This window comes from Prionailurus viverrinus, chromosome D3 (assembly GCF_022837055.1).
Source record: "Prionailurus viverrinus isolate Anna chromosome D3, UM_Priviv_1.0, whole genome shotgun sequence".
NCBI classification, from domain to species: Eukaryota; Metazoa; Chordata; class Mammalia; order Carnivora; family Felidae; genus Prionailurus; species Prionailurus viverrinus.
In genome coordinates this window covers 30,929,297-30,954,051 of record NC_062572.1, presented here as the reverse complement: position 1 = coordinate 30,954,051, position 24,755 = coordinate 30,929,297, and the positions used below count along the sequence as shown (strand labels likewise).

Genomic DNA, 24,755 nt, shown 5'->3' with positions numbered 1-24,755 from the left:
CTCACTCTGTTGCTTTTTTCCTTTTATTTTCAAGCAGTGACGGTAGGGTAAGGGAGTGTGGGAATGACCGTCTAGTTTTCCACCTTTTCATTTCTTTGCTTTTTTATTTTTTATTTATTTTTTTAATGCTTATTTATTTTTGAGAAAGAGAAAAAGCACAAGTGGGGGAGGGGCAGAGAGCGAAGGGACAGAGGATCCAAAGTAGATTCGGTGCTGACAGCAGAGAGCCCAATGTGAAGCTCCAAGTAACAAACTGCAAGATCATGACCTAAAGTGGAAGTCGGCTGCTTAACAGACTGAGCCACCCAGGTGCTCTTACTTTATTTATTATTTTTTAAATTTCTTAAAAAAATTTTTTGGGGCGCCTGGGTGGCTCAGTCGGTTAAGCGTCCGACTTCAGCTCAGGTCACGATCTCGCGGTCCGTGAGTTCGAGCCCCGCGTTGGGCTCTGGGCTGATGGCTCAGAGCCTGGAGCCTGCTTCTGATTCTGTGTCTCCCTCTCTCTCTGCCCCTCCCCCGTTCATGCTCTGCCTCTCTCTGTCTCAAAAATAAATAAACGTTAAAAAATTTAAAAAAAAAAAATTTTTTTAATGTTTTTTTATTTCTTGAGAGAGAGACAGAGTGTGAGTGGGGGAGGGGCAGAGAGAGAGGGAGACACAGAATCCAAAGCAGGCTCCAAGCTGTCAGCACAGAGCCCAACGTGGGGCTTGAACTCACTAACTGTGAGATTATGACCTGAGCTGAAGTGGGACACTTAACCGACTGAGCCACCCAGGCACCGCCCCCCTTACTTTATTTTTTTAAGTAGGCTCTATGCCCAATGTGGGACTCAAACTTACCACCCTGAGATCAAGAGTTGCATGCTCTTATGTTTACTTACTTATTTTGAGAGAGAGGGCACATGGGTGCGAGTGGGGGAGGGACAGAGAGCAAGAGAAAAAGAGCAAGAATCCCAAGCAAGCTCTGCACTGTCAACACAAAGCCTGACACGGGACTTGATCTCATGAACTGCAAGATCATGACCTGAGCTGAAATCAAGAATTCAATACTTAACCGACTGAGTCACCCAGGCCCCCCTAATTTTTAATTGTAGTTGACATGTAATAATAAATTAGTTTCAGGTATACAACATAGTGATTCCATAATTATATACATTATAAAATGCTCACCACAATAAATGCATTACAGTATTATTGACTATATTCCCTATACTGTGCTTTTCATTCCCATGACTTACTTATTTAGAACTGGAACTTGGTACATCTTAATCCTCTTCACCCATTTTGCATATCCCCCAACCCCCCTCTTTGTCTTTTTTTTTTTTTTTTTTTTTTTTGAGAAAGAGTATATGACCAGAGGGGCACAGAGAGAGAAGGGGACAAAGGATTCGAAGTGGGCTCTGTGCTGACAGCAGGTAGCCCCAGGCTCAAACTCATGAATCATGAGTTTATGACCTGAGCTGAAGTCAGATGCTTAACCTGACTGAGCCATCCAGGCACCCACTCTTTGCTACTTTTTAACTTAGATAAAGTTCACATTTTTAGAATTCAGAAAGTTGAGGAGCTTGCAAAACAGATTACATATTTTTCATCTTGTCATTTAATAATTTTTCAAATCAGGTTTTTTTGAAGAATAATTTACAGAGTAAAATTCACCCTTTTTAGTTGTGTGGGTCTTTGAATTTTAACAAATGTATGTAGTCACATTAAGTGCCACCACAGTCAAGATATGATGGAGTATTTTCATTGTCCCCAGAAGTTCCCTCATGCCCCTTTGTACTCATTTCTCTTCCCTAGTCCCTGGCAATCCCGATCTCATTTTTCTCCCTATAGTTTTGCCTTTTCTAGTGTGTCATAGAAATGTAGTCATCCGGTTATATAGCTTCTTATGTCTGGATTCTTCCACTCAGCGTAATGCATTCGAGAGTTATCAGCATTATTGCTTGTATCAATCTCTTCATCCAATGGTGTTGGAATAATTAGACATTTGTATGCCCCCCCCAATAGAAACCTAAAAATGGAGCATAGCCCTAAACATAAGGCCTAAAACTATAAAACTTTGAGAAGAAAACAGAACAGAACCTTCACGACCCTAGGTTAGGCAAAGATTTCTTAGATAAAACACCAAGAGCGCTCATCCATAAAAGAAAAAGGTGATAGATTTCATTTTGCCCTTTTGTATTTTAAGTTAACTTTGTTTAACAATTATGTTATCCTTTATTCCCATGTACTATGTATCTGTTAAATATATTGGCTAATTTCTTTGCTTGTTTTTTAATAGGTCGATGTTTTTAAATTTTTCATACTATTACAGAATTGTGGTAGGCAAGATAATGACCCCATTGCCAAAGATGTCCACATCCTAATCCCCAGGATCTATGAACTTGTTAGGTGACATGACAAAGAGGAATTAAGGTTGCAGATGGAATTAAGGTTGCTCATCACCTGATTTTAAGACTGGGGAGATAATTGTGGATTATCTTAGTGAGCCCACTATAATCACAAGGATCCTTGAAAATGGAAGAAGGAATCAGAATAGGGAACCAGAGAGAGAGAACAGGTTGCCAGCACCTTGGTGCTTGTTCTTCCATAGCTTTATCTCCATACATATACATATTTTTACCTAAAATTTACTTTTTATAAATTATTATTAATATAAGCTAACATTTTTGGTAAAAATTCAAAAGTCTTGGGAATATTCATCTAAAAAGGTGAAATTCTTTTGTAATTATTCCCTAAAGGTCACGTTAATGTAATTGTCTGAGTATCTTTCCATGTCAGTGCATAGAACTGACTTGTCTTTAATGATTTTAAAACATCTCATCCAGTCTTCTCTTACAAATTCAGCTTTTTCTGACTTTTGTTCTTTTGTGTGTGTATATCTTTGTGTGTTTAGTTTAATAACTGTCAACTTAGATGTTGAATTTGTTATTATATACTGACCTGAGTTAAGGTTCAGAAACATTTGGTGGTTTAAAATTGAATTCTTTTTGGATGTAGGAGGAACTGTCTTTTAAATTTTCTGATATAAAGGTAGTATGTTATCCTGAGAGACAGTTTAGTAATATAGGAAAAAAAGAAAGAATAGGTAAGAGAAGAAGAAATACTCTTAATTACAGAATCCCAAAATAACTTTTATTTTGCTGCGCCAGTGTGTGCATAGCTTTTACTTATTTATTTGTAATTATATAATTATATATGTAATTACGTATTATAATGCTATTTTAAGTATAAGATGTTTTTAAAATTATACCTTCATAAACATTGCATATGTTACTGATGAGATTTGGTTTGTATACTAGAATGGGTTTGTATACTGGAATGTCCCAAGCATCTTACCTAAATCTTATATTCTAAGTTGCCAAAACTGCATAATTAAGACTTTATAATATCTAGACCTCCAGGCTTCCCTCCTATTTATTTCTTCACTCTTTTTTATTGTTAGTTGTGATTTATATCAAATTATGTGAGGTTTTTATTTAGCTTATTGTCCCTAGGTTAAAGCTGTGAACTTTGAGATTGGTTCATTTAGATAACAGTTAACATTACTAAAATCCAGAAAGTTAATTTTGAAAGATAAGCTTTGGATGAAAATAATGAAGCAGGGAAGGACTACAAATAGAATAAGTAAAATGGAAAAATGGGAGTTGGTAGTGCTGGAGCAAGCAGAATAGTATCATGTGTTAGGAACATGCACTTTCCAGCCAGACCTCCTGGTTTCAGCCACTTACTGAATCTCAAACAAACTACTTAACCTCTCTGAGCCTCATCTCATTTTTCCCATTTATAAAATAGAGTTAGTAATAGTACATGCATCACAGGGTTGTATGCAAGTCCAGACCACTGCATTTGTAGGCCTGGATTCTGAGATCTCAAGACTGAATTTTTTTCATTTATACATCTTGGAGATCTTTCCGTATCTATAGTTATGAAGGGTGGCTACATAGTATTTATTATTCCTTTGTAGGGATGACCCAGAGTGTCTTTAACCGGTCATGTATTGGACATTGAAGTTCACTTCACTTATCTGTTGCTGCATAACAACCACTCCACAGTTTGGGGCCTTGTAACGACCACCATGTATTTGTTCATAAGTCCATTGGACTGGATGCAGCTCCGTGGGTCTGCTTTTGTGGGTCCCACAAGTAGCATGGTCTAAGGTGACCTCACCACATCTTACAGTTGGTTCTCCTTTGTGCCATTGCCTATCATCCTACAGTAGACCAGACTGGGCTTCTTAGGATGACAGAAATATTCCAAAAGAGAAACAACAGAAAAGCTGCACAGTCACAAAATAGGAGACACTTCTGCCACAATCTATTGGTCGAAGCAAATTGCAAGGTCAGCCCAGATTCAGGTGGTCGAGAAATAAATCCACCCATTGATGTGAGGAACTGCAAATAATTTGTGGCCGTAGTTAATCTGCCACCTGCCTGTTTCTAGTATTCTACTGTAATGTACATAAATTCATTTATTTAACAAATAGATCTGCGTGTACTGTGCCATCAAGAGTTCTACGGCCCTGGACTTAGAACAGCCATCAGACTGATTACCTGCCTGCAGGGAGCTAATAGTTTGAAAGATCAGTAATTATTTTCTTTTTCCCCACTCATAACAGTAGAAAGCATTAAAAGTTTGATGATCCACCATGTGGTCAAGGCTGTGGGGCAAATGGATGTTTGTTCAGAGACAGCTAATGGTGTGTAAATTGGTTGAGTCTCTCTGGAGGGCAGTTTGGCAGTTCTGTCACACATCTTTTGTTCCAGCAATTTTGGGTATTGAACTTTTGGATCTGCCAAGCAAATGGGGGAGAAGTGGCATTTTAATTTGTTTTTCTTTAATTAGACTGATGGGGGCACCTGTCTGGTTTAGTCAATAGAGCCATGTGACTCTTGATTTCAAGGTGGTTAGTTCAAGCCCCACAGTGGACATAGAGCTTACTTTAAGGAAAAAAAAAAAAGTTTGAGATAGAATATTTTTCACATGTTTGTTGGAGATTTCTGAAATCTGAATCCTTTGAACCAGTAGTATTGTAGATTTTTCTTTAAAGGAGTCTAGCTTAGGATTCTCTCCAAAATTACTCCAGTTAGGGGGAAGAAATGATTATTATTCAGCAGATGGTGCTGGGCTAGTTGAATAACTATTTGGAAGAAAATCTGTTTAAATCATTACTCACACTTCAAAGTGAATTCAAAAAATTGATAATTAAATACATTTTAAAAAATCATACTAGGGGGCACCTAGGTGGCTCCATTGGTTGAGCATCTGACTCTTGATTTTGGCTCAGGTCGTGATCCCCAGGTTGTGGGACTGAGCCCGGCATTGGCCTCCTCACTGAGCATAGAGCCTGCTTAAGATTCTCGCTCCCTCTCTCCATGCTCAGACGTGTCCTCGCTCACACACACACTGTCTCTCTCTCTCTCTCTCTCTCTCTGTCTCTCTCTCTCTCTCAAAAAAAAAAAAAAAAATCACACCATTAAAACCCAGCAATATTTTGGGGCACCTGGGTGGCTCAGTCAGTTGAGCATTCAACTTTGGCTTAGGTCATGATCTCATAGTCCATGAGTTCGAGCCCCGCATTGGGCTCTGTGCTGACACCTAGAGCCTGGAGCCTGCTTCGAATTCTGTGTCTCACTCTCTCTTTGCTCCTCTCCCACTCATGCTCTCTCTCACTCTCAAAAATAAACACACAAGAAAATTTTTTTTTAAAAAACGGAGTGTTCAGTATTTTTCTGATCTGTGTGGAGAAAAACCATCTTCCTAAGCTGTAAAAACAAACCAAGAGGGGCGCCTGGGTGGCGCAGTCGGTTAAGCGTCCGACTTCAGCCAGGTCACGATCTCACGGTCCGTGAGTTCGAGCCCCGCGTCGGGCTCTGGGCTGATGGCTCAGAGCCTGGAGCCTGTTTCCGATCTTGTCTCCCTCTCTCTCTGCCCCTCCCCTGTTCATGCTCTGTCTCTCTCTGTCCCAAAAATAAATAAACGTTGAAAAAAAAAATTAAAAAAAAAAAAAAAAAAAACCAAGAAAACAAACAAAAGAAAGATAGATTTTATCACATAAAAATTTAAAACTTAAAATAAACTAGAAGTGTAAGCAATAGGTATAAAATGTTCCAAATTGAATAACATTTGAAGGATCCCTTTCTTAACTATTATGTTAAGGCAACATAGCACCATGGGTTTAGGCTGTGTGCTCCAGAATCAGCCTCCTGAATTCAGATGGGCCCCACCTCCTCAGATCTTTGACTTTGGACAAATTATTTAACCTGATTCACAATTTCCTCATCTCAAAATTGGAACAAATTGTATTTCCCACTTCATAGGGTTATTTGGAGACTTATATGAATTATTAGTTTATTAGTGTTAGACTCGTGATTAATATATTATTAGTGTGTAAAGAACAGAGAGAAATCTAAGACCTCAGTGGATAAATAAATGAGCAAAGGATAAGAACACACAATTTACATGGAGAAATAGATGAGGAAAAGAAGGAAGAATATTTTGGGGAGTGACAATTGAGACTTTAGTTTGGGCATAATAAATTTAAGGACACCCATTCAGAAACAACCTAAATGCTAAATGTTAATTGAATGGTTAAGGAAACTCTAATGCTTCTACTTAAAAAGAGTGTCATAGGGGTGCCTGGGTGGCGCAGTCGGTTAAGCGTCCGACTTCAGCCAGGTCACGATCTTGCAGTCCGTGAGTTCGAGCCCCGCGTCAGGCTCTGGGCTGATGGCTCAGAGCCTGGAGCCTGTTTCTGATTCTGTGTCTCCCTCTCTCTCTGTCCCTCCCCTGTTCATGCTCTGTCTCTCTCTGTCCCAAAAATAAATAAACGTTGAAAAAAAAAATTTAAAAAAAAAAAAAAGAGTGTCATAAAGTCACTAAAAGTGATTTTTACAAAGTTTTTATAGCATGGGAGAATACTAATGAGCAATATTTACTGGGGAAGTCATACAGCATTTTTCATGTATATAATATGATCTCAATCACATAAAAGAAAATGCAGGGAAAAATTCTACAAGATATGTCAAAAAATTAGTAGTGGTTACATTGAATGATGGGGTTGTGTTGCTGGGGGTGAGAGGTGGGATCTTAGGTGAGTCATTCACACAGACTAGAGGGTCAGCTGTTTGAGGCTTTCTTGGTTCCACCTCATGAGATCCTACTGCCAACAGGTTAGGTCTGAAGAAGGACTGTACTGGCTCTCATAGCTAACAAGTCCAGTACTGTTTGGATTCCAAGGCACAGAATCTGGACCTCTCTGTTGTTTAGTGTTGCCTTCCTCTGCGCTTTTCATATTAATTAGCTCTTTTCTTGTGGTGACAAGATGGCCCCCAGCAGCTCCAGGTCACACTGACCTGTTTCTTGATAGCTTCAACCCTACTGTGGGGCTCATTGCTCCTTTGTACCCATCCATGACCAGTCTCTGTGGCTAAGGGAATCAAGGTGAAGGTGGCTAGGCCAGTGTCACCATTCCCATGGCACAACCGAGGGTGTGGGTGGTCTGAGAACTCCCCCATGGCAAGCACAGCTTCACGGGATTAGAGGGGCAGTGGACACTGGCAGGAAAACCAACAGTTCTTTTCTTCCTGCTTTTATTTTTTTTAATTAAGAAAAGTACAATTCCTGTAAGAAGTCTGTCTCCATTTCCCAGATAACCTGTTGTTTGAAAAGCTTCCAGACTCTGTAGTTACTCCGATAAATACATATATTAACTGTAAATGGAGTCATAAGCTATATACTTTTTTATTGCCTACAGAGAGTTGTACTTATCATTCTAAAGTTTGGGTCAGCGCTCAAGGCTAAAGAAAGATTTAGCAATTTTTTCACAAATAGCATTGAAATCATGCAGGAGGTTGAGATGGTAAGAAGAATGACCTGTGTCAGAGCTAAAGAACACAAACCTTCAATGGCCAGTGGAACAGGAGTAGAAACTCTTGAAAACTGTAAAGAATGGACAAAGAAAATAACTAGTGCCTATTTCACAGAAGCAGGAGGTGGCATCATAAGAAAATAGACATGTTCTGTTCAGCAGTCTCCATGGAACAGACAGGCTTCCAATTAAGCGGTCATTAGTGACCACATAAGTGTAGTTGAAGCACTGAGTTGAATAGGAAGTTTGAAATGGAACATGCAGACAGAAACAACTGGTCCAGATGAGGGGGAGCTGGGTGTGGCCACACACTGTGGAGGTTTGGCTTTGAACAGGGAGAGGGTCTCTTTGCTCAGGAAGGTCGATCCTGGGGGCCTCAGTTTTCTCAGTAGCACCCTTAGACCTGCACAGAGTAGTAAGGCTCAGTTGGCAGGAAGGGCATGATTAAAGCTGTGTGAGTTGAGAAGAATCTTAGACTAGAGCAGCAACTGAGCATAGATTTCCCAGAACTTTTAGGGGCTTTGATGAGATTAAAAACCTTGAGTTTTGGGGTACCTGGGTGGCTTGGTTGAGCGTCCAAGTCTTGATCTTGTCATAGGTCATGATCTCATGGTTTGGGAGATCAATCCCCATGTCAGGTTTTGTGATGACAGCACAGAGCCTGCTTGGGATTCTCTCTCTCCCTCTCTCTACCCCTCCCCTCTTCCTTCCCCTCCTCCCTTCCTTCCCCTCCACCCCCCCTCCCCCCAATAAATACACTTTAAAAAAAAAATCTTGAGTTTTTGTGGTACAACAGTTCTCAATAGTGTGCTCCTTAGACTTCTGAGGTCCCAAAAGCCCTTTCAGGGTGTCCATGGGGTTAAAACTATTTTCATAGTAACGCTAAAGTCTTCTCACACTTTCTCTGTGCTGCCCTGTGCACCCTTGGTATACAACTGCTGGTGAGCAAGATGGCTAGCACCTTGGCCCAGGATAAGGCAGTGGCAGAGCCGTGCCCTCACAGCTAAAAACCAATGCCGAGTGCACATAAGAATGTCTCTGGTGGAGCAGTTAAAAGTACTTGCTTTGTTATATCCCACCCTGCATACATGTCTTTTCCATATTCTCCATGACAGAATGAAAATACAGATACATAGAGCCTGTCTGCCACATACTGAAGGAAGTGTTTTTTTCTCAAAGAAAAGTGCTTGTATAGTTTGAACTGTGGCTGAATTAACTGCTTTTTTAAGGTCAATCATCAATTGGTTTTAAGATTAAGGTTTTGAGGGGCACCTGGGTGGCTCAGTCAGTTAAGCATCTGACTCTTGATTTCAGCTCAGGTCATGATGATTTCACGGTTCATGAGTTCGAGCCCTGCATCAGGCTCCACACTGGCAGTGCAAACTCTGCTTGAGATTTTCTCTGTCTCCCCTTCTCTCTGCCCCACCCCCATTCACTCTTTCAAAATAAATAAACTTAAAAAAAAAAAGCGTGAGAAGCATTGTTGCAGTTGCACAGTTTGAGCAGCTAGATCTTTTTCTCTGGCCTTGCTCAGAAATTCTAGTTAAGGATGGATGTGACAGGTTGCAGCCTCGATCTCGAATGAGAATTTTGTTGGGTAGGTGAGATGGACCCTCAGTGGTGCATGTCTCACTCAGTCGCATGACTCACCCCAGAGTCTGGGCCAAGGAGGAAAGGAAAAAAGGCTGAGGGACCAGAAGGGCAGGGTCATGTTGCTATGTACCCACTGAAATTAAAGAGAAGGTATGGGGTTCTAAGAGGATACCAGGGAGAGTCAGGGATCGTGGTCAGATGTAATCAATCCCAGCCTCGAAAGGACTTCAGTCTTTTAGGGGAAGTAAAACCTGCATTCAAGGAAGCATATGCACAGGCATAGTGATTCATGCCATCTGAGGGGTGCCACTGGATTTCTGTGTGGCGTGGGAGAAGGGAGGCCAGGCACTCTGACTGTGGGATCAAACCTGCCAGCTGCTTCCCGTTTCTCTCCTTTTCCCCTTCTGTAGCTGTGAATAATGCAGAAATAGCACTAGCAATAAAAGAAAGCTGGAGATCCAGTTATTTTTCAAGTAGCAAAAAAAGCTACTTTGTGATTTTTGCCTGTAGGTTTAAGGGCCTAGAATATAACTTGAAGGGACTATAAAAGGTTTATTTTAGAGCTGCTTAAGCTGCCAAATACCAGCTGCCTTGAAGCACTCCCAACTTAGTACCAGCAGGATTTGGAGGGGAAAAGTATCCCCCAACAGCTTAGAAATAATGCTGTTAGAATCTGTGGCCAGACCCTCCTGGACTTTTCCTGACAGACAATGTCTAATTGGGCAAAAGGCCAAATGACTTCTAATCGCTCAAGAAACTTCTTGCAGAGGGGCACCTGGGTAGCTCAGTCGGTTAAGCACCCAACTTTGGCTCAGGTCATGATCTCACAGTCTGTGAGTTCGAGCCCCGCATTGGGCTCTGTGCTCAGAGCCTAGAGCCTGCTTTGGATTCTGTGTCTCCCTCTCTTTCTGACCCTCCCCCGTTCATGCTCTGTCTCTCTCTGTCTCAAAAATAAATAAACATTAAAAAAATTTTTTTAAAAAGAAACTTCTTGCAGAAATGTCTGTGAGTTCTTTTGCAGTGGTGAGGGGGAGCAGGTGGTGGTTGGGAACGGTAAATGGATAGATTTGTTACTTGTATTACAGATAGTTAGACTCTAATGCCCGGTAAGTGGTGTGTCATGTGTTCCCACATCTACCTGGTGTTCTGTGGGACTTGCATTGGGGCCAGAGATGCCTGAGTTCTTGACCATTATACTGTACTGTCCTGACCCATGAGAGAGTTGCCTCTGAAACCTAGCCCATTCATGAGCCCCTGAAACCCATGTCCATGCCCTCAGGAGTGAATACCTGTCCTGCCCAGACCGTGCTTTAGTCAAAGGCCAACACTCTAAATTCCTAAGAGCCTCCTCTGCTCCAAAAAGTTTTCTAACCTATAAAGCAAAATGTTAGTTTCCTAATTTCCTAAGGTACCCTTGTGTGTATTGAAAAGATTATAGAGACAGAAATAAATTTGAAAATGTACTGTTTGTAGAAATGCAACCTTGTGGACATGAGAAGAGTTCTGTATTAATGTGAAATTTCTCATGACATCTGGTATGTGGTTTACCACATTTATTATCTCCCAGTTGCCTTGAAGATAAAGGGCGGGTAACATGCAACAAGAGACGTCACAAGTAGGAGCCAGAGCTGAGCATGCACACACAGGCATGCACCTGCATGCATGCATGTACATACACATACTCTCATACTTACCCTTTCAGTCACCTCCAGCTCTAAGTGCTTCCCCAGCCTCCATGTGCTCTCTCAAGGCTGACTTCCTGGCACATAAACAGTTGGTCATTTCAGATTCAGACTGTGTACTGGCCTGCTGCTCTCAAGGGTTGAACACATTTTTTTAGTGAGTAAATGACTAAAATGGTTTTCTTTTACCATTCTCTCATGACTTAGTGATGTATGCTAATTTGCAGATAGATGAGGTTGAACTAATCAGTTATCACTAAGAAACAAGGCTTCATTGAGTAGATAGCAGTGTTTTTATTTTTGGTTTTGTTTATTGATCACTACATTCTCCAAAACAGCATTCTTTATATTGCCTAATAGTATTTCAGACTTGGAGTAAATTATCAGACTTGTTCCATGAAGTCCTTGAATTTTTCAGGGTTTCCACAGGGCTGTGAGCTAAGACTTAAGAGAGCTGGGTAGCTCCTTACCTACTCCCTCTCGGGAGCTTTAATTTGAGAAAAGGACCTGCTACATAAATTGGAAACGCTGTTCTAAGCATCATTAACTAAAAGACATTTTTTTAAAGCCCCCTTTGCTGCTACTTTGCCAGAGCAATAATGTCTTTTCTAGCATGTGTTCTTTCTCATTGAAACCTGCTCCTGATAGTAAGTACAGGAACTGTTTGGTCACATTTCCCTTAACCTGTGTTCCAGTTGCTGTCAGCCATGACCTTTGCCTTTCCTCATGGCTTGAAGTGGTGCCTGGATACTAGCCATGGAGGCCACTAGGGACAGCTATTCATTAGCTGTCCCTCCATCTTGGTCCTGTTGATCCCACACTTGTTTTCTATTCCTGCACTCTCCACATGAAAGAAATGTTCAGCTGCTGACTACTGGCCAGATCAAGAGAATACTTATGGGGTGCCTGGCTGGCTCAGTTGGGAGAGCTTGTGACTTTTGATATAGGGGTTGTGGGTTTGTGCCCCACATTGGGTATAGAGATTACTTAAATAAATAAGTGTTTGTGTGTGTGTGTGTGTATGGGTTGGGGTTTTTTTGGTGGTTTTTTTTTTTGGTTTTTTTTTTTTTTTTTGGTATTTTTAATGACTGAAACAAAACAGATTTAAAACCGCAGCTTCTGGAAGAACCATTTGTTCTTACCGGTCTTGTACCTCTCCTCAAACTTGACCTTGGCCTCTTGTCGGGCCTTGAGTTTAAGAGCAGGGTCTCTGAAGACATCCTTATTGACAACAGTTTTGTCCAAGGGGATATCCACAGAGTACCTTGTGGGCATGATAAACATTTTTTTAAAAAAGAGAGAATACTTTGTTTTAGGCCTTGGAGAAAGATGCCAAGCTGCACATTGAGCCAGGGGGCCTGTGCTTCACACGTGGATCTCACCCAGGACCTGGAAACCACACAGGACAAATGACTGTTGTCTTCTTCTGTGACCTTGGAGCCCTTCTCTATGTGTTGAAAAATAAATTGATCATTGCAGAGCTGACTTTGGAGTCGACTTAAGAGAAGTACATATACAATACCTTTGTTTCAAATGCCTGCAAAGCAGAGTAGTAATTTAGGAAAAGTCCAGGTTTTTTAGGCAGACTTGGGTTTGAACCCTGGTGTTCTGCTTTCAGCCTTTAACTATCCCATTACCTTTCTGCGTCTGGGTCTGCGATTGTCAGATGGTCCTTCTCAAGAAGGTCAGAGAGATAATAGGCACCCAGTGTATCATATCTTCTCCCCATGGTGATGCTTAGCTCTATTGTTTTGTGGGTCACTTTACTTAAACAGAAAATGGAAAGTAATGCAGTGACTGTTCTTTGGCATCTCACCACTGCAAAACCCTTCTCTTTGTAGCTCTGGATTTACTGGACAAAATGTTGACGTTCAACCCTCACAAGAGGATTGAAGTAGAACAGGCTCTGGCCCATCCATATCTGGAGCAGTATTACGACCCAAGTGATGAGGTAAGACCCATGCTCCTGGTTGCTCCTGCAGGAATATCAGCCAGCAGCAGGCCCAACCAGGAAGGGCCCAGATGTCATACTTAGATTGTCCTGAGAGGTGCATGGTACCACACTTCGTCTTCTCAACAGCCCATATTGTGTGTTTTGAGGTCTAGTGCTGTTGTTGGCACAGCTTGAAACCCTCCCCACCCTACCCCCCAAGCCTCTTCTATCTTAGAAAACTTCCTCCAGGCCACCTACAGCAGGGGTGGGGCAGGGGAAATGGATGGATAATGGGGAGCATGGATAAAGAAGGGGTCCAAAGACTAGAGACCATTGTTGTGGTCTGTGGCAGGCAGAGCCACCTGAATCAAAGTGCCTGCCCTGAGGGTGGAAAGGAAGTCAGCTGTCTGCTTGGGGAGGGGCTTTGCAAAGTGAGGAGGTCAGCTTGGACAGTTCCCACTGTGGCTTGATGACTTCATGTCTGGTATGCCTCTTTGGGATGGGCACACAAGAGCCTGCTGTGGTGAGACTGGAGGTGGATGTGGCAAGTCTTAGAGCATGTTGGACATCCAGGTAATGTATCATGTTCTCTCCAGGAAAGTCCCAGTTCCTGGGCTTCTTTGATTCTTCTGGGGCTTCAGTTTTAACTTTATTTTCTTTAACTTTATTTTCTGGGCGGTAATGAAGAAAAATGCAATATGAACTAACATTTGGATCTTTCTAGTTGAGAATCATACATAAACAAGACTCTGCACACTTGTTTTAAATGGGGGGGAAGGGGGAGAACCAAGTAGAATGTGTTAATATTAAAAGGGAAAATGGAAGAAGAAAGGGAAAAAGTATAAAAGTTAAAAGCTGATAAATGAGAGAGAAAGGAGAAACCAAAAAGAGAGTATTTCTCAATCAGCCCCCTTCCATCTCTGTCCCCTCCCCTCAGAAATAATGGAGGCAGCTTGCAAAGATACCTACAACATAGTAAATAACAGGGAAATAGGTAAGAGTATAAGGCTTGGGTTCTGACTAGCCCTTTGAGCCCCCCATGTCCTAATTGTGACCCTGGGCAGTACCCCAAACTCAGCAGGACATATATAGGACACCAGTGTGACCCCACACATAGAGCTGTCCTTCAGAGAGGGCTAGCTACTTGTTTTTTTTTTTTTTTTTTTTTTTAAGGTTTACTTATTTTGGGGAGGGAGAGAATACCAGTGGGGGAGGGGTTAGAGACAAAGGGAGACACAGAATCTGAAGCAGGCTCCAGGCTCTGAGCTGTCAGCACACAGCCTGACACGGGGCTCGAACTCACAAACTGTGAGATCATAACCTGAGCCGAAGTCAGATGCTTAACCAACTGAGCCAGCCAGGCCCCCCTCTACTTGTTTTTTTCTAATGGACATGAATCCTTTGCCCCCCTTTCAAGAGAACAAAGCTTAGTGCAGAATTTGGGGTCCATGTTTCCCTACCCTAAAGGCCTGGTGTGAGGATCACGTGGATAAAAATCTAGGAGTGCCTGGTGACAGCTGGTATCCTCATCAGATTAGTTCTGTTAACGTGGCATTAGTTTGGGGGTACTTAAAAATCAAAATTTAAATAATATCAATTGACTAATTTCCCTTTTCATCATTATGTATGGGGATTCTTTGATATAGACATTTTAAATATGTACTTAAGTAGCCTTCTGATTATTTATAGGGTGTGCTGAAAAATGAAAACTTAAAGGAAACTACAACACAGATCACTTTGTAGTCTTGTGACAGTTACTAAGATTTTGGAGTATTTTCTTCCCAGTCTTACATTTCTGTATCTAATTTTTTTTTAAAAAATAGGGTTCATTTTGTTTAACAAACATGCGTATTTCCCCATGATATTAATCTTCCTTACAGCTTCATTTTTAACGGCTCCATAATATTTCTTTATATGAAGATACTATGATGTATTTAATCAAGTACATTTATTTGAGTATCATCAGTTTTGATTGTATAAATGTACCACCACCACCCCCACAACAGTAAATTTCTATTATTTTTCAACACTTAATGCCTTAAAAGTTTGAAAATGATTCTGGGATTAGTGATAATTTCAGAAGAGTGCTCAAAGTGGGTTTAGTTTCTCCCCTTCGATTTACTGCATGCTCCTATGAAGTGCGCCTCATGGAGCACATAGGCAGGACACTGTACATAGGTGCCGGTCGAAGCTCCTGGGTTTTCATAGATGTCAGCGCCACTGTATGCGTTTCAGAGTCTAAGCCACAGCCGTTTATGAGTCAGTGCATGACTACCTCAACCGTAGCCACTCCTGCCTACCTCGTGTCCTGTGCTCTCCTGCAGCCCGTCGCTGAGGCACCGTTCAAGTTCGACATGGAGCTAGACGACCTGCCCAAGGAAAAGCTCAAAGAGCTCATCTTCGAAGAGACGGCCAGGTTCCAGCCCGGATACAGGTCTTAAACTTGTCAGGTACCTAGAGCTTTAGCCGTATGATAAACCCTGGCTATGGAGAGAGAATATAAATTAAATATTACTAAAAAGAAAAAGGAATTTCCTTGAGCTCCACGTGGCAGCTTCATGTGCTTAACAGAAAGGGTGGTGGACAATGTAGTGGTATCAGTAGGTTTTTAAAAACTGGGTGTTCCAAGAAAAAAGGAAACACAGATCTTGCTTTTAGAGAACATACAGAAAGAAGAGAAGGAATTGTGTGAGAACTCTGGAGTGAGCAGAAGAGTGAGAATTGTGTTGAACCCTGTAGAAATGAGCAATAAAGTAAAGAATTATGACCCAGGGCCTGAAGCATTTGCTGGGGAAATGCTTTGGACAGACCAGCATGGGAGGGGCTGGAGGTGTTTTTCCACAGGCACCTGTGTCATGTGCAGCATTCCTACTAGTGGCCGTGGGGCTGCTGTGCTTGCACCAGAACTGGAGGCTTTCTGGGGGCACATAGGGAAGAGTGGGTTCTGTGACAGTCTAGTATAACTGTTTTCTCTGCTCCATTCTTCCCTGCTCTGTCCATTCTGTTTTCATGTATTGGGATCTGGAGATGATGGTTCAGGCTGAGAGTTGGCAGTACAAGGCTCAAAAGCAGAAGCTACTTGGGGTGTTTCACAAGAGGACATATAACTGATCAGAAGGCATTAGAAGGTCTAGAGAGCAAAGCAGGTGGAGTTACCTGCAGATTAAACAGCAGGAAGTTGTTCCTAGTCTCCACCTAAAGGAGCAAAAGAAAAACCGTGTTAGCCAGGGTCCTTGATCGTCACACAACGAGGGTGCTGGGCACCTGCTTTAACTGCAGCTGTTAGAGCATCAGCCTCACTGAAAAGGGGTCAGGAGCCTCTACTGCCACTGATGTGGGGGATCTCTGGAGCCTGAAGCCACCATCACCATCCATTGCCTCTGAAGCCAGGAGCCCTCCTCCTCCTAAAAAGTCCTGTGTCACTAAGAAGCAGAAAAAAGGAAACCTGGCTTTTCCTGTGTGCCAGCTATTGGCAGAATCTCGTCAGAAGCTAGTCTCCAATGAAGTTCAGCAGTGCACTTCACAAGCTCCAGCCCTGTCATTAAGAACAGAGGACAGAGGAAAGGTAGAATGGATCTGAGAACAGACGTGGCCAGATCAGCCTCAGAGAGCTGTGGAAGCCAGGCAGAGTAAGAGTTGGGAACCAGTAGGGGGTACACTCTTCTGAAGTGTGGGGGACAGAAAATGTGGTTTTCAGAAGAAGTCTGACAGGGAGTGTTGGAGAAGACTGGGTGGGAGATGAGTTCAAAACAGATCTGTAAGCTTCCAGACCAAGGGCTAGAGGCTTGGACCAAGGCTGTGGAGTCAAGAAGCAGTGCATTCAGGAAAATGGAGGGAACACAAAATCTGAAAGACTTCACATTTCCTAACCCTAGCATCCAGGGGTCAGGGGGAGCTTAGCCTAGCACTGGACGTGTCCTAAAAAACAAAGTAAGTGAAGTGTGGAAGGAGCATGTGCTCACAGGACATTAGGAGCATGCTGGTAAACAAGCCCTTGGGGAAGTGTCTGAAGGAGAGAGAGAAGGTGGGAAGGTCTTAGCAGGGAGCTAAGGAGGACAGAGTCTTGCAAGGGTTGGATTCATCTATCCTTCCATACCTCATGGCATGACCGTCTGTTAAAGTATTTGTTATGTACAACAATCTGCAAGGGTACTCACTGACAGAAATCCATCCCCAGGACCCAGCCATTCTTACCCCTTGAGTCTCCTTCCTAGTCTCTTTGCTCACTGTGGAAACGATCTTCCCTCTCCCAGAGCCTGCTCTCCTTTCCCTGTGTCTGCACAAGTCAGATCATCTGCCTCCAGGTTTGGTAGATAAAGTTTTATCAGGCCCTTTACATGAAGAGGTTCACTGACCCCTGACCTAGAATATTGAGCTGAGCTGCTTCATTCAGTTGCTTTTCTTCCTTCACAATCCCTTTAACAGCTCGTGTTCCTGAAATAGCCTCTTGATGGCCTCTGTTTTTACCCATCTTGTTCTTGTTTGAGTTCACACGTACCGCATGCTTCCTCTGAGCCAGGCTCATGGGTGAGCAGAACAAACAAACCTGAAACCGGCCTCAAAGGCCACACAGTCTAGTAAGGAACAAAGACACACAGAACTGCCATGCATGTTTTTAGTGTAAAAGAGTACCCAAGACTGACATAGTTAGCAGTTTTTCATCATTCATTTGCTCACCATTGAGCATTCCTAGTTCCAGGTAGGAAGACAGCAAAGATGAGTAAGACCCAGGCTTTGCTTTCTAGCAGCTTGATGGCAGGACACAGGTAGACAACAAGGAGTCAGACACAGTGTTGTGGGTGCTGTACCAGGATAGGTGTGGGCCCCAGAGATTGAGGAGGGCCAGCATCAGGGTGCTGGGAAGGGAACACTCTGCTGTGTGGGGAGGCACTCAGCAGTGTGGGGCCAGGGAGTCAAGCCCGCATGGGAGACTGAAGCCCAGGCTTGCGAAGGAGCCCTCCTCTCCCAGGCTGCTTCCTGTCGTAAAGCATCAGGGCAGGTGACTCTAGGGCAATAAGGATGTTGGGCGACCTCAGAAAACAAGCACTCTTGGGATCACTGGCCCAGCTACTGGAGGAAAAGGGCAGTGCAACAGCCACGGGGGGGGGGGGGGGGGGGGGCGGGGGGGGGGATGGCGGCAAGACAAAGGCAAGGATGCTCCTGGAGCTTCAGGGCATGGGTGCTGGCCTGTTGCCTCCTGAAGTCCAAATTAACAGGCTGAGGTTCAGGCAGCTGCCAAGGTCCACCCCAGTTCTACAAGCCCAGGACTGGGGCTTGTTACCAGGGAAAGGGGTGGCAAAGACGGTCACTCTGTGTTTAGTTTGCTTTATAGCCTAATTTTACCCCCAACTTTTTGTTACTGAATTATAATTGACATAACAATCTTTAACTTCAGGTGTAAGCATAATTTGATTTTTATACATTACTTCCACTGTTTTTTAAATTACAATTTTTATTCTGAAAAGTTGAGTTTTACAATAAAAACCCACATTCCCACCACCTAGCTTCTGTGATTAACACTTTGCTGTGCATGCTTTCTCACATTCTGTTCCATCTGTTCCTCCATCTAAGGAGGTTGGCAGCATCAGGACTAGCTTATAATTTAGTGACCTGGAATATAAAAGTGAATCCAGAGGAAGGTGGAGCTAGGGGCATTCATCAAATTCTGGGCAGTTTCTTACACAAACATTATTTTGATGATTACAGTAGCAAGTCAGCACACAGCCCATGTTTATGATCGAGGAAACCGAAGATGTACATGTTTAAGCATTTTGCTGAAGATTGTATCCTGGTGGCAAAATTAGGCAGGCCCAGGTCTTTTGGACCAAGAATCCCATTTTCTTACAAGCTTTCCACACTGCCTTGGGGTAGTTCTGTGCCCTGGAAAAGGTCAAGGAACTCGTTCATAATACTGTGCAGCAGTGTCACTGAGTTCCCAGCCTATAACACTGAGATGAGAAGCTACAAACTGGAGAGTCAGGGAGATGCAGGTGTTGGGAGCATACAGGAACGTTAGAGAAGGGTGATGTTGACTGCCCAGCTACGTAGGAAAGAGCTAAAAAACATGCCCACACAGGACCTCAGAGCACAGCCATAGGGACCCCTATGGGGGCGGGAATGACAAAGACTACTCCAGAGGAAGCCCCTGCTTGCTGGATAAAGCTCACAGGCTTTACTGATGCCCTGAGTGGGCTTAAAGAATCAAAGTGTGTTCATTATATTTTGTTTAAGTGGGTCAGTTTTAGAAATGTGTCCACTAAAGTTAAGAATGTGTATGTGGTTAACTTTGTGACAGGCCTCCTGTTCTCAGAGGCTGGTACCTGCCTTTCTCCCTCATCTGCCTGTTGGTGAATTTTCTCAGGTAGATTGATTAATTTTCTCCCAGCCGATCGGTTTGGCTGCAGTTCAGAACAGCATACCTCTAGAGAGGGGTCATTTCCCATCTCTGAGCCCGTCTCCCCATCACAGATTTGGGTTATAAGACCCATCCTTCCTGCCCTGACTCTTGAGTGGTAGGTAAAAGCCATCTTGTCCAAAAGTGCTTTGTGAAATACCAAAGTGACATTCTGCTGGATCATACTAGCAAACATTTCACAACAACAAGGGTCTCTCCAAAGAAAAGGTATATTTGGTTTGCATTTTGACACACTTAGTTACCTTCCCAGCCATCTCAAGCAGGCTTCTTCATCAGAACCAAGAACACAGAACATGACTGGGGTGGTAATGTTTTCACTTCTCCCTGGGGTGATACAAAACTAACGGAGACCTGGGGATGAACTTAATTCATTACATATGGATGTCTTAGGCAGTGGTTCTCCAAAGTGTGGTCCATCTGTGCCCTACCCCCTAACAGTCTGTATTTTAACAAGCTCTGCAGAGGATCCTGATGCTCACCCTTGAGAACTGCTAGTCTATAAAGGGTTAAGGTAGGTTTGATTTGTAATGTGACCTCTTCAAGGAAAATAGAGATACCACAATAATGAGGGCAGATGCGTGCTACTTGCACTTTGATGGTGTGACAATCCTAGTGGACCTCTTGCAGGAGACCCATATGCAGACATCTGGAGAGCCAGGTGGGCCCTGTCAAGTGTAGTGAGCTAAGTGAGCTCACTTAGTGTAAGTGTAGTGTAAGTGAGCTAAGGCTATCTTCAGGTGCCACCTGCTGCCTTTCGGGTGCTGTCCTGGAGACCTGGTGGGGAAATAGCTGTCAGATCATCTCTGACCTGGGCAATGAGAACCATCTCTTGCCCGTGGGAACCAAGCCACAGTTCCTGCCTCACCGGCATTTAGGCCCGCCAACTTTCATACTTCAACCAGCACTTCATTTTAGTCTTGTTTTGTCAACAGTCAGCGGAAACTTGACCATTAAAACAACACACTTGACGCTGTGTGGTTGATTCTGTCCTACCTGGTCATCTAGAGAGGAAAAGAAACTTGGTAAGAATAGGAGACAGCAGGGGTGCCTGGCTGGCTCAGTCAGTGAAGCACTTAACTCTTGATCTCACAGTTGTGAGTTTGAGCCCCACTTTGGGCATAGAGATTACTTTAAAAAAAAAAAATAGAATAGGAGGCAGCAGACAAGCATTTTGCATAAATGTGTGTTCTTTACAAAGACCTTCAGATTCTGGTTTTGACCATAGGAGTGGTGGGTATCACAGTTAATAAAAAGCATCTTGGGAACATGGGGTGGATGCGTGTGTGTTCCCTGTGAGTGTCACAGAAATGTCCTCTGAAGTGTCCGAGAAGAGACGCCCACAGACTGAAGGCAGAGCCTGCCCCTTAGGAGCTGCCCTGTGGTGCATAGGCTGAGTGGTTCCAGGTGAAACGACCTTATTGCAGGAGTGCTTTTTCCTTTGCTTTTTTTTTCTTTTTCTTTTTCTTCACTTTTCCAGTTTTTGTAATGATGTTGTTCATTCTTTTCACTTCTCCATTTTCCTAATGCTGCTGCTAATGTTGTTTTAATGTGGGTCATTCTTAACTCATAGACTTGCTTGTTTGTTTTTCAACAGGACAAGGGCTCAGAGGACTGGATGTGCTCAGACATCGGTGTTGTTCTTCCCAGTTCTTGACCCCGGTCCTGTCTCCAGCCCGTCTTGGCTTATCCACCTTGACTCCTTTGAGCCGTTCGGAGGGGCGGTTTCTGGTAGTTGTGGCTTTTATGCTTTCAAAGAATTCCTTCAGTCCAGAGAACTGTTCCTGGCATCCCTGTGTGTGTCACCCACCGGTGACCTGTGGCAGTATGTACTTTCAGTGCACCTACTGCTTACCGTTGCTTTAGTCACTAATCGCTTTCTGGTTTGAAAGATGCAGTGGTTCCTCCCTCTTCTGAATCCTTCCTAGGTGACGCCCTGCTGACCCATGCAGTCACACCAGAGATAGTTCTTTCCAAATTGGCTCTCGTCACTGGCATCTCACTTTATGATAGGGAAGGCTACTACCTAGGGCACTTTAAGTCAGTGACAGCCCCTTATTTGCACTTTTCACCGTAAGCGTGTCCCCAGAGCAGGAGTGTGTGGAAACACCTGGGATGACGTTGCAGCCTGCGGTGAGTGCTCCCGTCTCGGGAATCTTTGGGGGCGCTTGCCCGTGTTTTTTCTCATATCATGTTAGTCAGTAACATATTTAAGGTCTGTGCTATTTGCCCAGCTTTTAGGAAACTCAATCATTTTTCTAAAAGAAAGAAGTACTGCATCCAGCAGCCTCACTCTGTAGATTTATTGTGATTACTTGTACCATTTACAGAGGTATAACACTTGCCAAAATGTGTTATCTGCAGTACTGTTTCCAAGGCTTATGCAGAACGATTTAAAGTGGCAGCTGCACTCGGCATTTAGTGAGAGATGTACACAGGTCACAGCAGGGTGCTAAGGAAAGTGTCTGGAGAAGCAGCCAGCAGGCCACACCAGCCTCTGTCACGGGGCAGAGCTCCACACACAGGTGTACGTATACCCCAAGCTACGTCAGGTGGTGTGCCACATCCAGTGTAACCACATTCAATGCCTCAGGATTTAGAGAGGAGCCCTGCGTCTTTAAATGAGAAAGTGTACAATTCTTTTTCCTCCTACAGCATGTCAGCATCTCAAGTTCATTTTTCAACCTACGATATAACAATTTGTAATAAAGCCTTCATGAGCTCATGACGTGAAGCACTGTTCTGTCATCAAGTACTCTCAAATGTTTCTGATACTGCTAAGCTAAGACCATGAGAAAAAGCTAGCACTAAATCATGTTTGGAGCTCTATCCCATATTATATTGATCTCTTTAAGTATTTGTTCCTGCCACTGCACACTGTGGCGTTGACTTGGTGTTCTGTCCCAGTGCGGTGCCTCCTCTTGACTCCCCCACTGCTCTCTGTGGTGAGAAATTTGCCTTGTTCAATAATTACTGTACCCTCGCATGACTGTTACAGCTTTCTGTGCAGAGATGACTGTCCAAGTGCCACATGCCTATGATTGAAACGAAAAATTTATTGTTACCTCTGAGTTTGTGTTCCACGGAAAATGCTATCCAGCAGATCACTTAGGAAAACTAATTCTATTTTTAGCTTCTTATTTCTCAGCTGTCCTTTTTTTCTTGTTTGATTTTTGACAGCAATGGAGAATGGGTTATATAAAGACTGCCTGCTAATATGAACAGAAATGCACTTGTAATTCATGGAAATAAATGTACATCTTCGATCTTCATATTCATGTTAAGATTCAGTGTTGATTTCCTCTGGATCAGCGTGTCCAAATGGACAGTCAGCTTCAGTTTGTGCTTGGAGCAGAAATGCTTGTGGGCCTCCCCTTCCCATGCGGGCACTGCCCCGACACTGGTTTACATAAAATGATTTAGAAGGCATTTTTGTAGGGTCCTAGTTTCCCTTTGCACAGCAGAGAATCAACTCTGACGTGTTTCTTTACTCAAATCATAGGTCTAAAATACTGTCAAACTCTGATGAAGAAGCCCAGACATCTCAGTTTGGAATCTCTGGTTCTTTCTAAAGAGGGCCTGCCTGTGTGCCCCAAGCCTCCTGCTGGGCACAGCCAGGTGCTGGGAAGCTTTGCCCGGTGTCACTTGGCCCACACCACCTGGCCCAGGGTGCTGGTGCTCACACGTCACGGGCTAACGAAGGATGGCAGACTCCGCCTCAGAGATCAGAACCGCATCTAGATTCTTGCCCAAAAGTACGTGGTTTTTCACTTCATGCTCAGCTGCCATGGAAAGGTCTGCAGGGCACTGAGAGGATAGAGGTTTGACTGTTACCTGAGACATTGATGAGTCAGTTTCCATTTTAAAAGGAGCATTGACAGTTTTCCTACTCTTTTTCTTTGTACTTTTTAAATGGAATGTTAGTATTTTTAGGAGGTAAATCTGCAGTCCTCTAACCAGAAAGCCATAGCCTTGGTTACTAATACTTGAGGACTGTGGGCTTTCCCATCCCCTCCACTGTACTGTGGAGTCACATTGGCATGAAACCACTAACTGCGTTCCAGCAACACTGTAGCTGTAAGTTGTGTGCTTTTTTAATCATGCCAAGCTTGGCTTAACAGGTCAGAGAATTGTCCTAATCAAGGTACCTGTGAAAAGTACTAGCTATTATGTGTGATAGGCTCATCATTTGGATCCTCTTAACATCTCTAAAAATGTCCTGATTAGGTATCCAAATTCATACTGGTGACAATGCCTCCATTCTTAGTAACTCAAATAAACTTTCAGACTTAGGGCTTTTTTTTGGTGTCTAAAAAGCAAGCAAAAAATTCCTGTTGAAACATTCCAATCTTTTCATTTAGTAGGAAACAAAATAACTAAGCCAGTGGAATGAATTTGAGCGAACTCATGACTCTGCTGACACAAGTCTTCAGAGCTAATGGAGACATGCAGACCATTTTGATGCATGGGTAGAAGAATATCGTGGTGTTTGTGTGCAGTACACAGTGTATGGTATGTCCACAGTTCTGCTGCTGCAGGCATAGGCGATGGGCGTGTAGGGTCCTGTCAGCTTTTGGCGCCACACATGGCGCGTCAGTGGTTCGAGCTACGTAAGGAGTCACCCAGGTATACTGCCCACGCCACATGCCACATAATGTTCAGACCATTCAGAGGAGACTGTTTTACCTTTATTTGCTTATACGTTAATATGGTTTTTAAATTGGTAACTTTTATATAGTATGGTAAACGGTATGTTAATACACACATACATATGCACACATGCTTTGGGTCCTTCCATAATACTTTTATATTTGTAAATCAATGTTTTGGAGCAATCCCAAGTTTAAGGGAAATATTTTTGTAAATGTAGTGGTTTTGAAAATCTGAGTAATCCTTTTGCTTATACATTTTTAAAGCATTTATGCTTTAAAATTGTCCTGCTGGTGTTTGAAATATGATAACTCCTATAGTGCGGATGAGAAGCATGTAACAGTAGATATGTGGTTTCTCTCACTGTAATCCAGCTCAGCATCATGGATTGGAAACGACTGAGAATCCAGAAGGAATTCTCTGGGGTTGCACCAGGTTTACCTGAAGCTCGTTGCCTTTTTTGTGCTGTTTATGCGTGTAGAGCACTCGAGAAAGTTCTGAAACTGCTTTGTATCTGCTTTGTACTGTTGGTGCCTTCTTGGTATTGTACCCCAAAACTCTGCATAGATTATTTAGTATAATGGTAAGTTAAAAAAAATGTTAAAGGAAGATTTTA

General features: G+C 43.1%; 1 protein-coding gene across 1 annotated transcript in view; it reads left to right on the top strand.

Annotated features, from left to right (window-relative positions):
- Nucleotides 1-24,755, top strand: part of MAPK1 (mitogen-activated protein kinase 1) — a 110,969-nt gene extending 86,214 nt beyond the window's left edge. Inside the window, exons 7-9 of the mRNA XM_047827650.1 lie at nucleotides 12,986-13,095; nucleotides 15,402-15,527; nucleotides 21,087-24,755. Coding sequence (XP_047683606.1) covers nucleotides 12,986-13,095; nucleotides 15,402-15,518 — 227 coding nt within the window. The 3' untranslated portion in view covers nucleotides 15,519-15,527; nucleotides 21,087-24,755. The remainder of the gene's footprint in view (nucleotides 1-12,985; nucleotides 13,096-15,401; nucleotides 15,528-21,086) is intronic.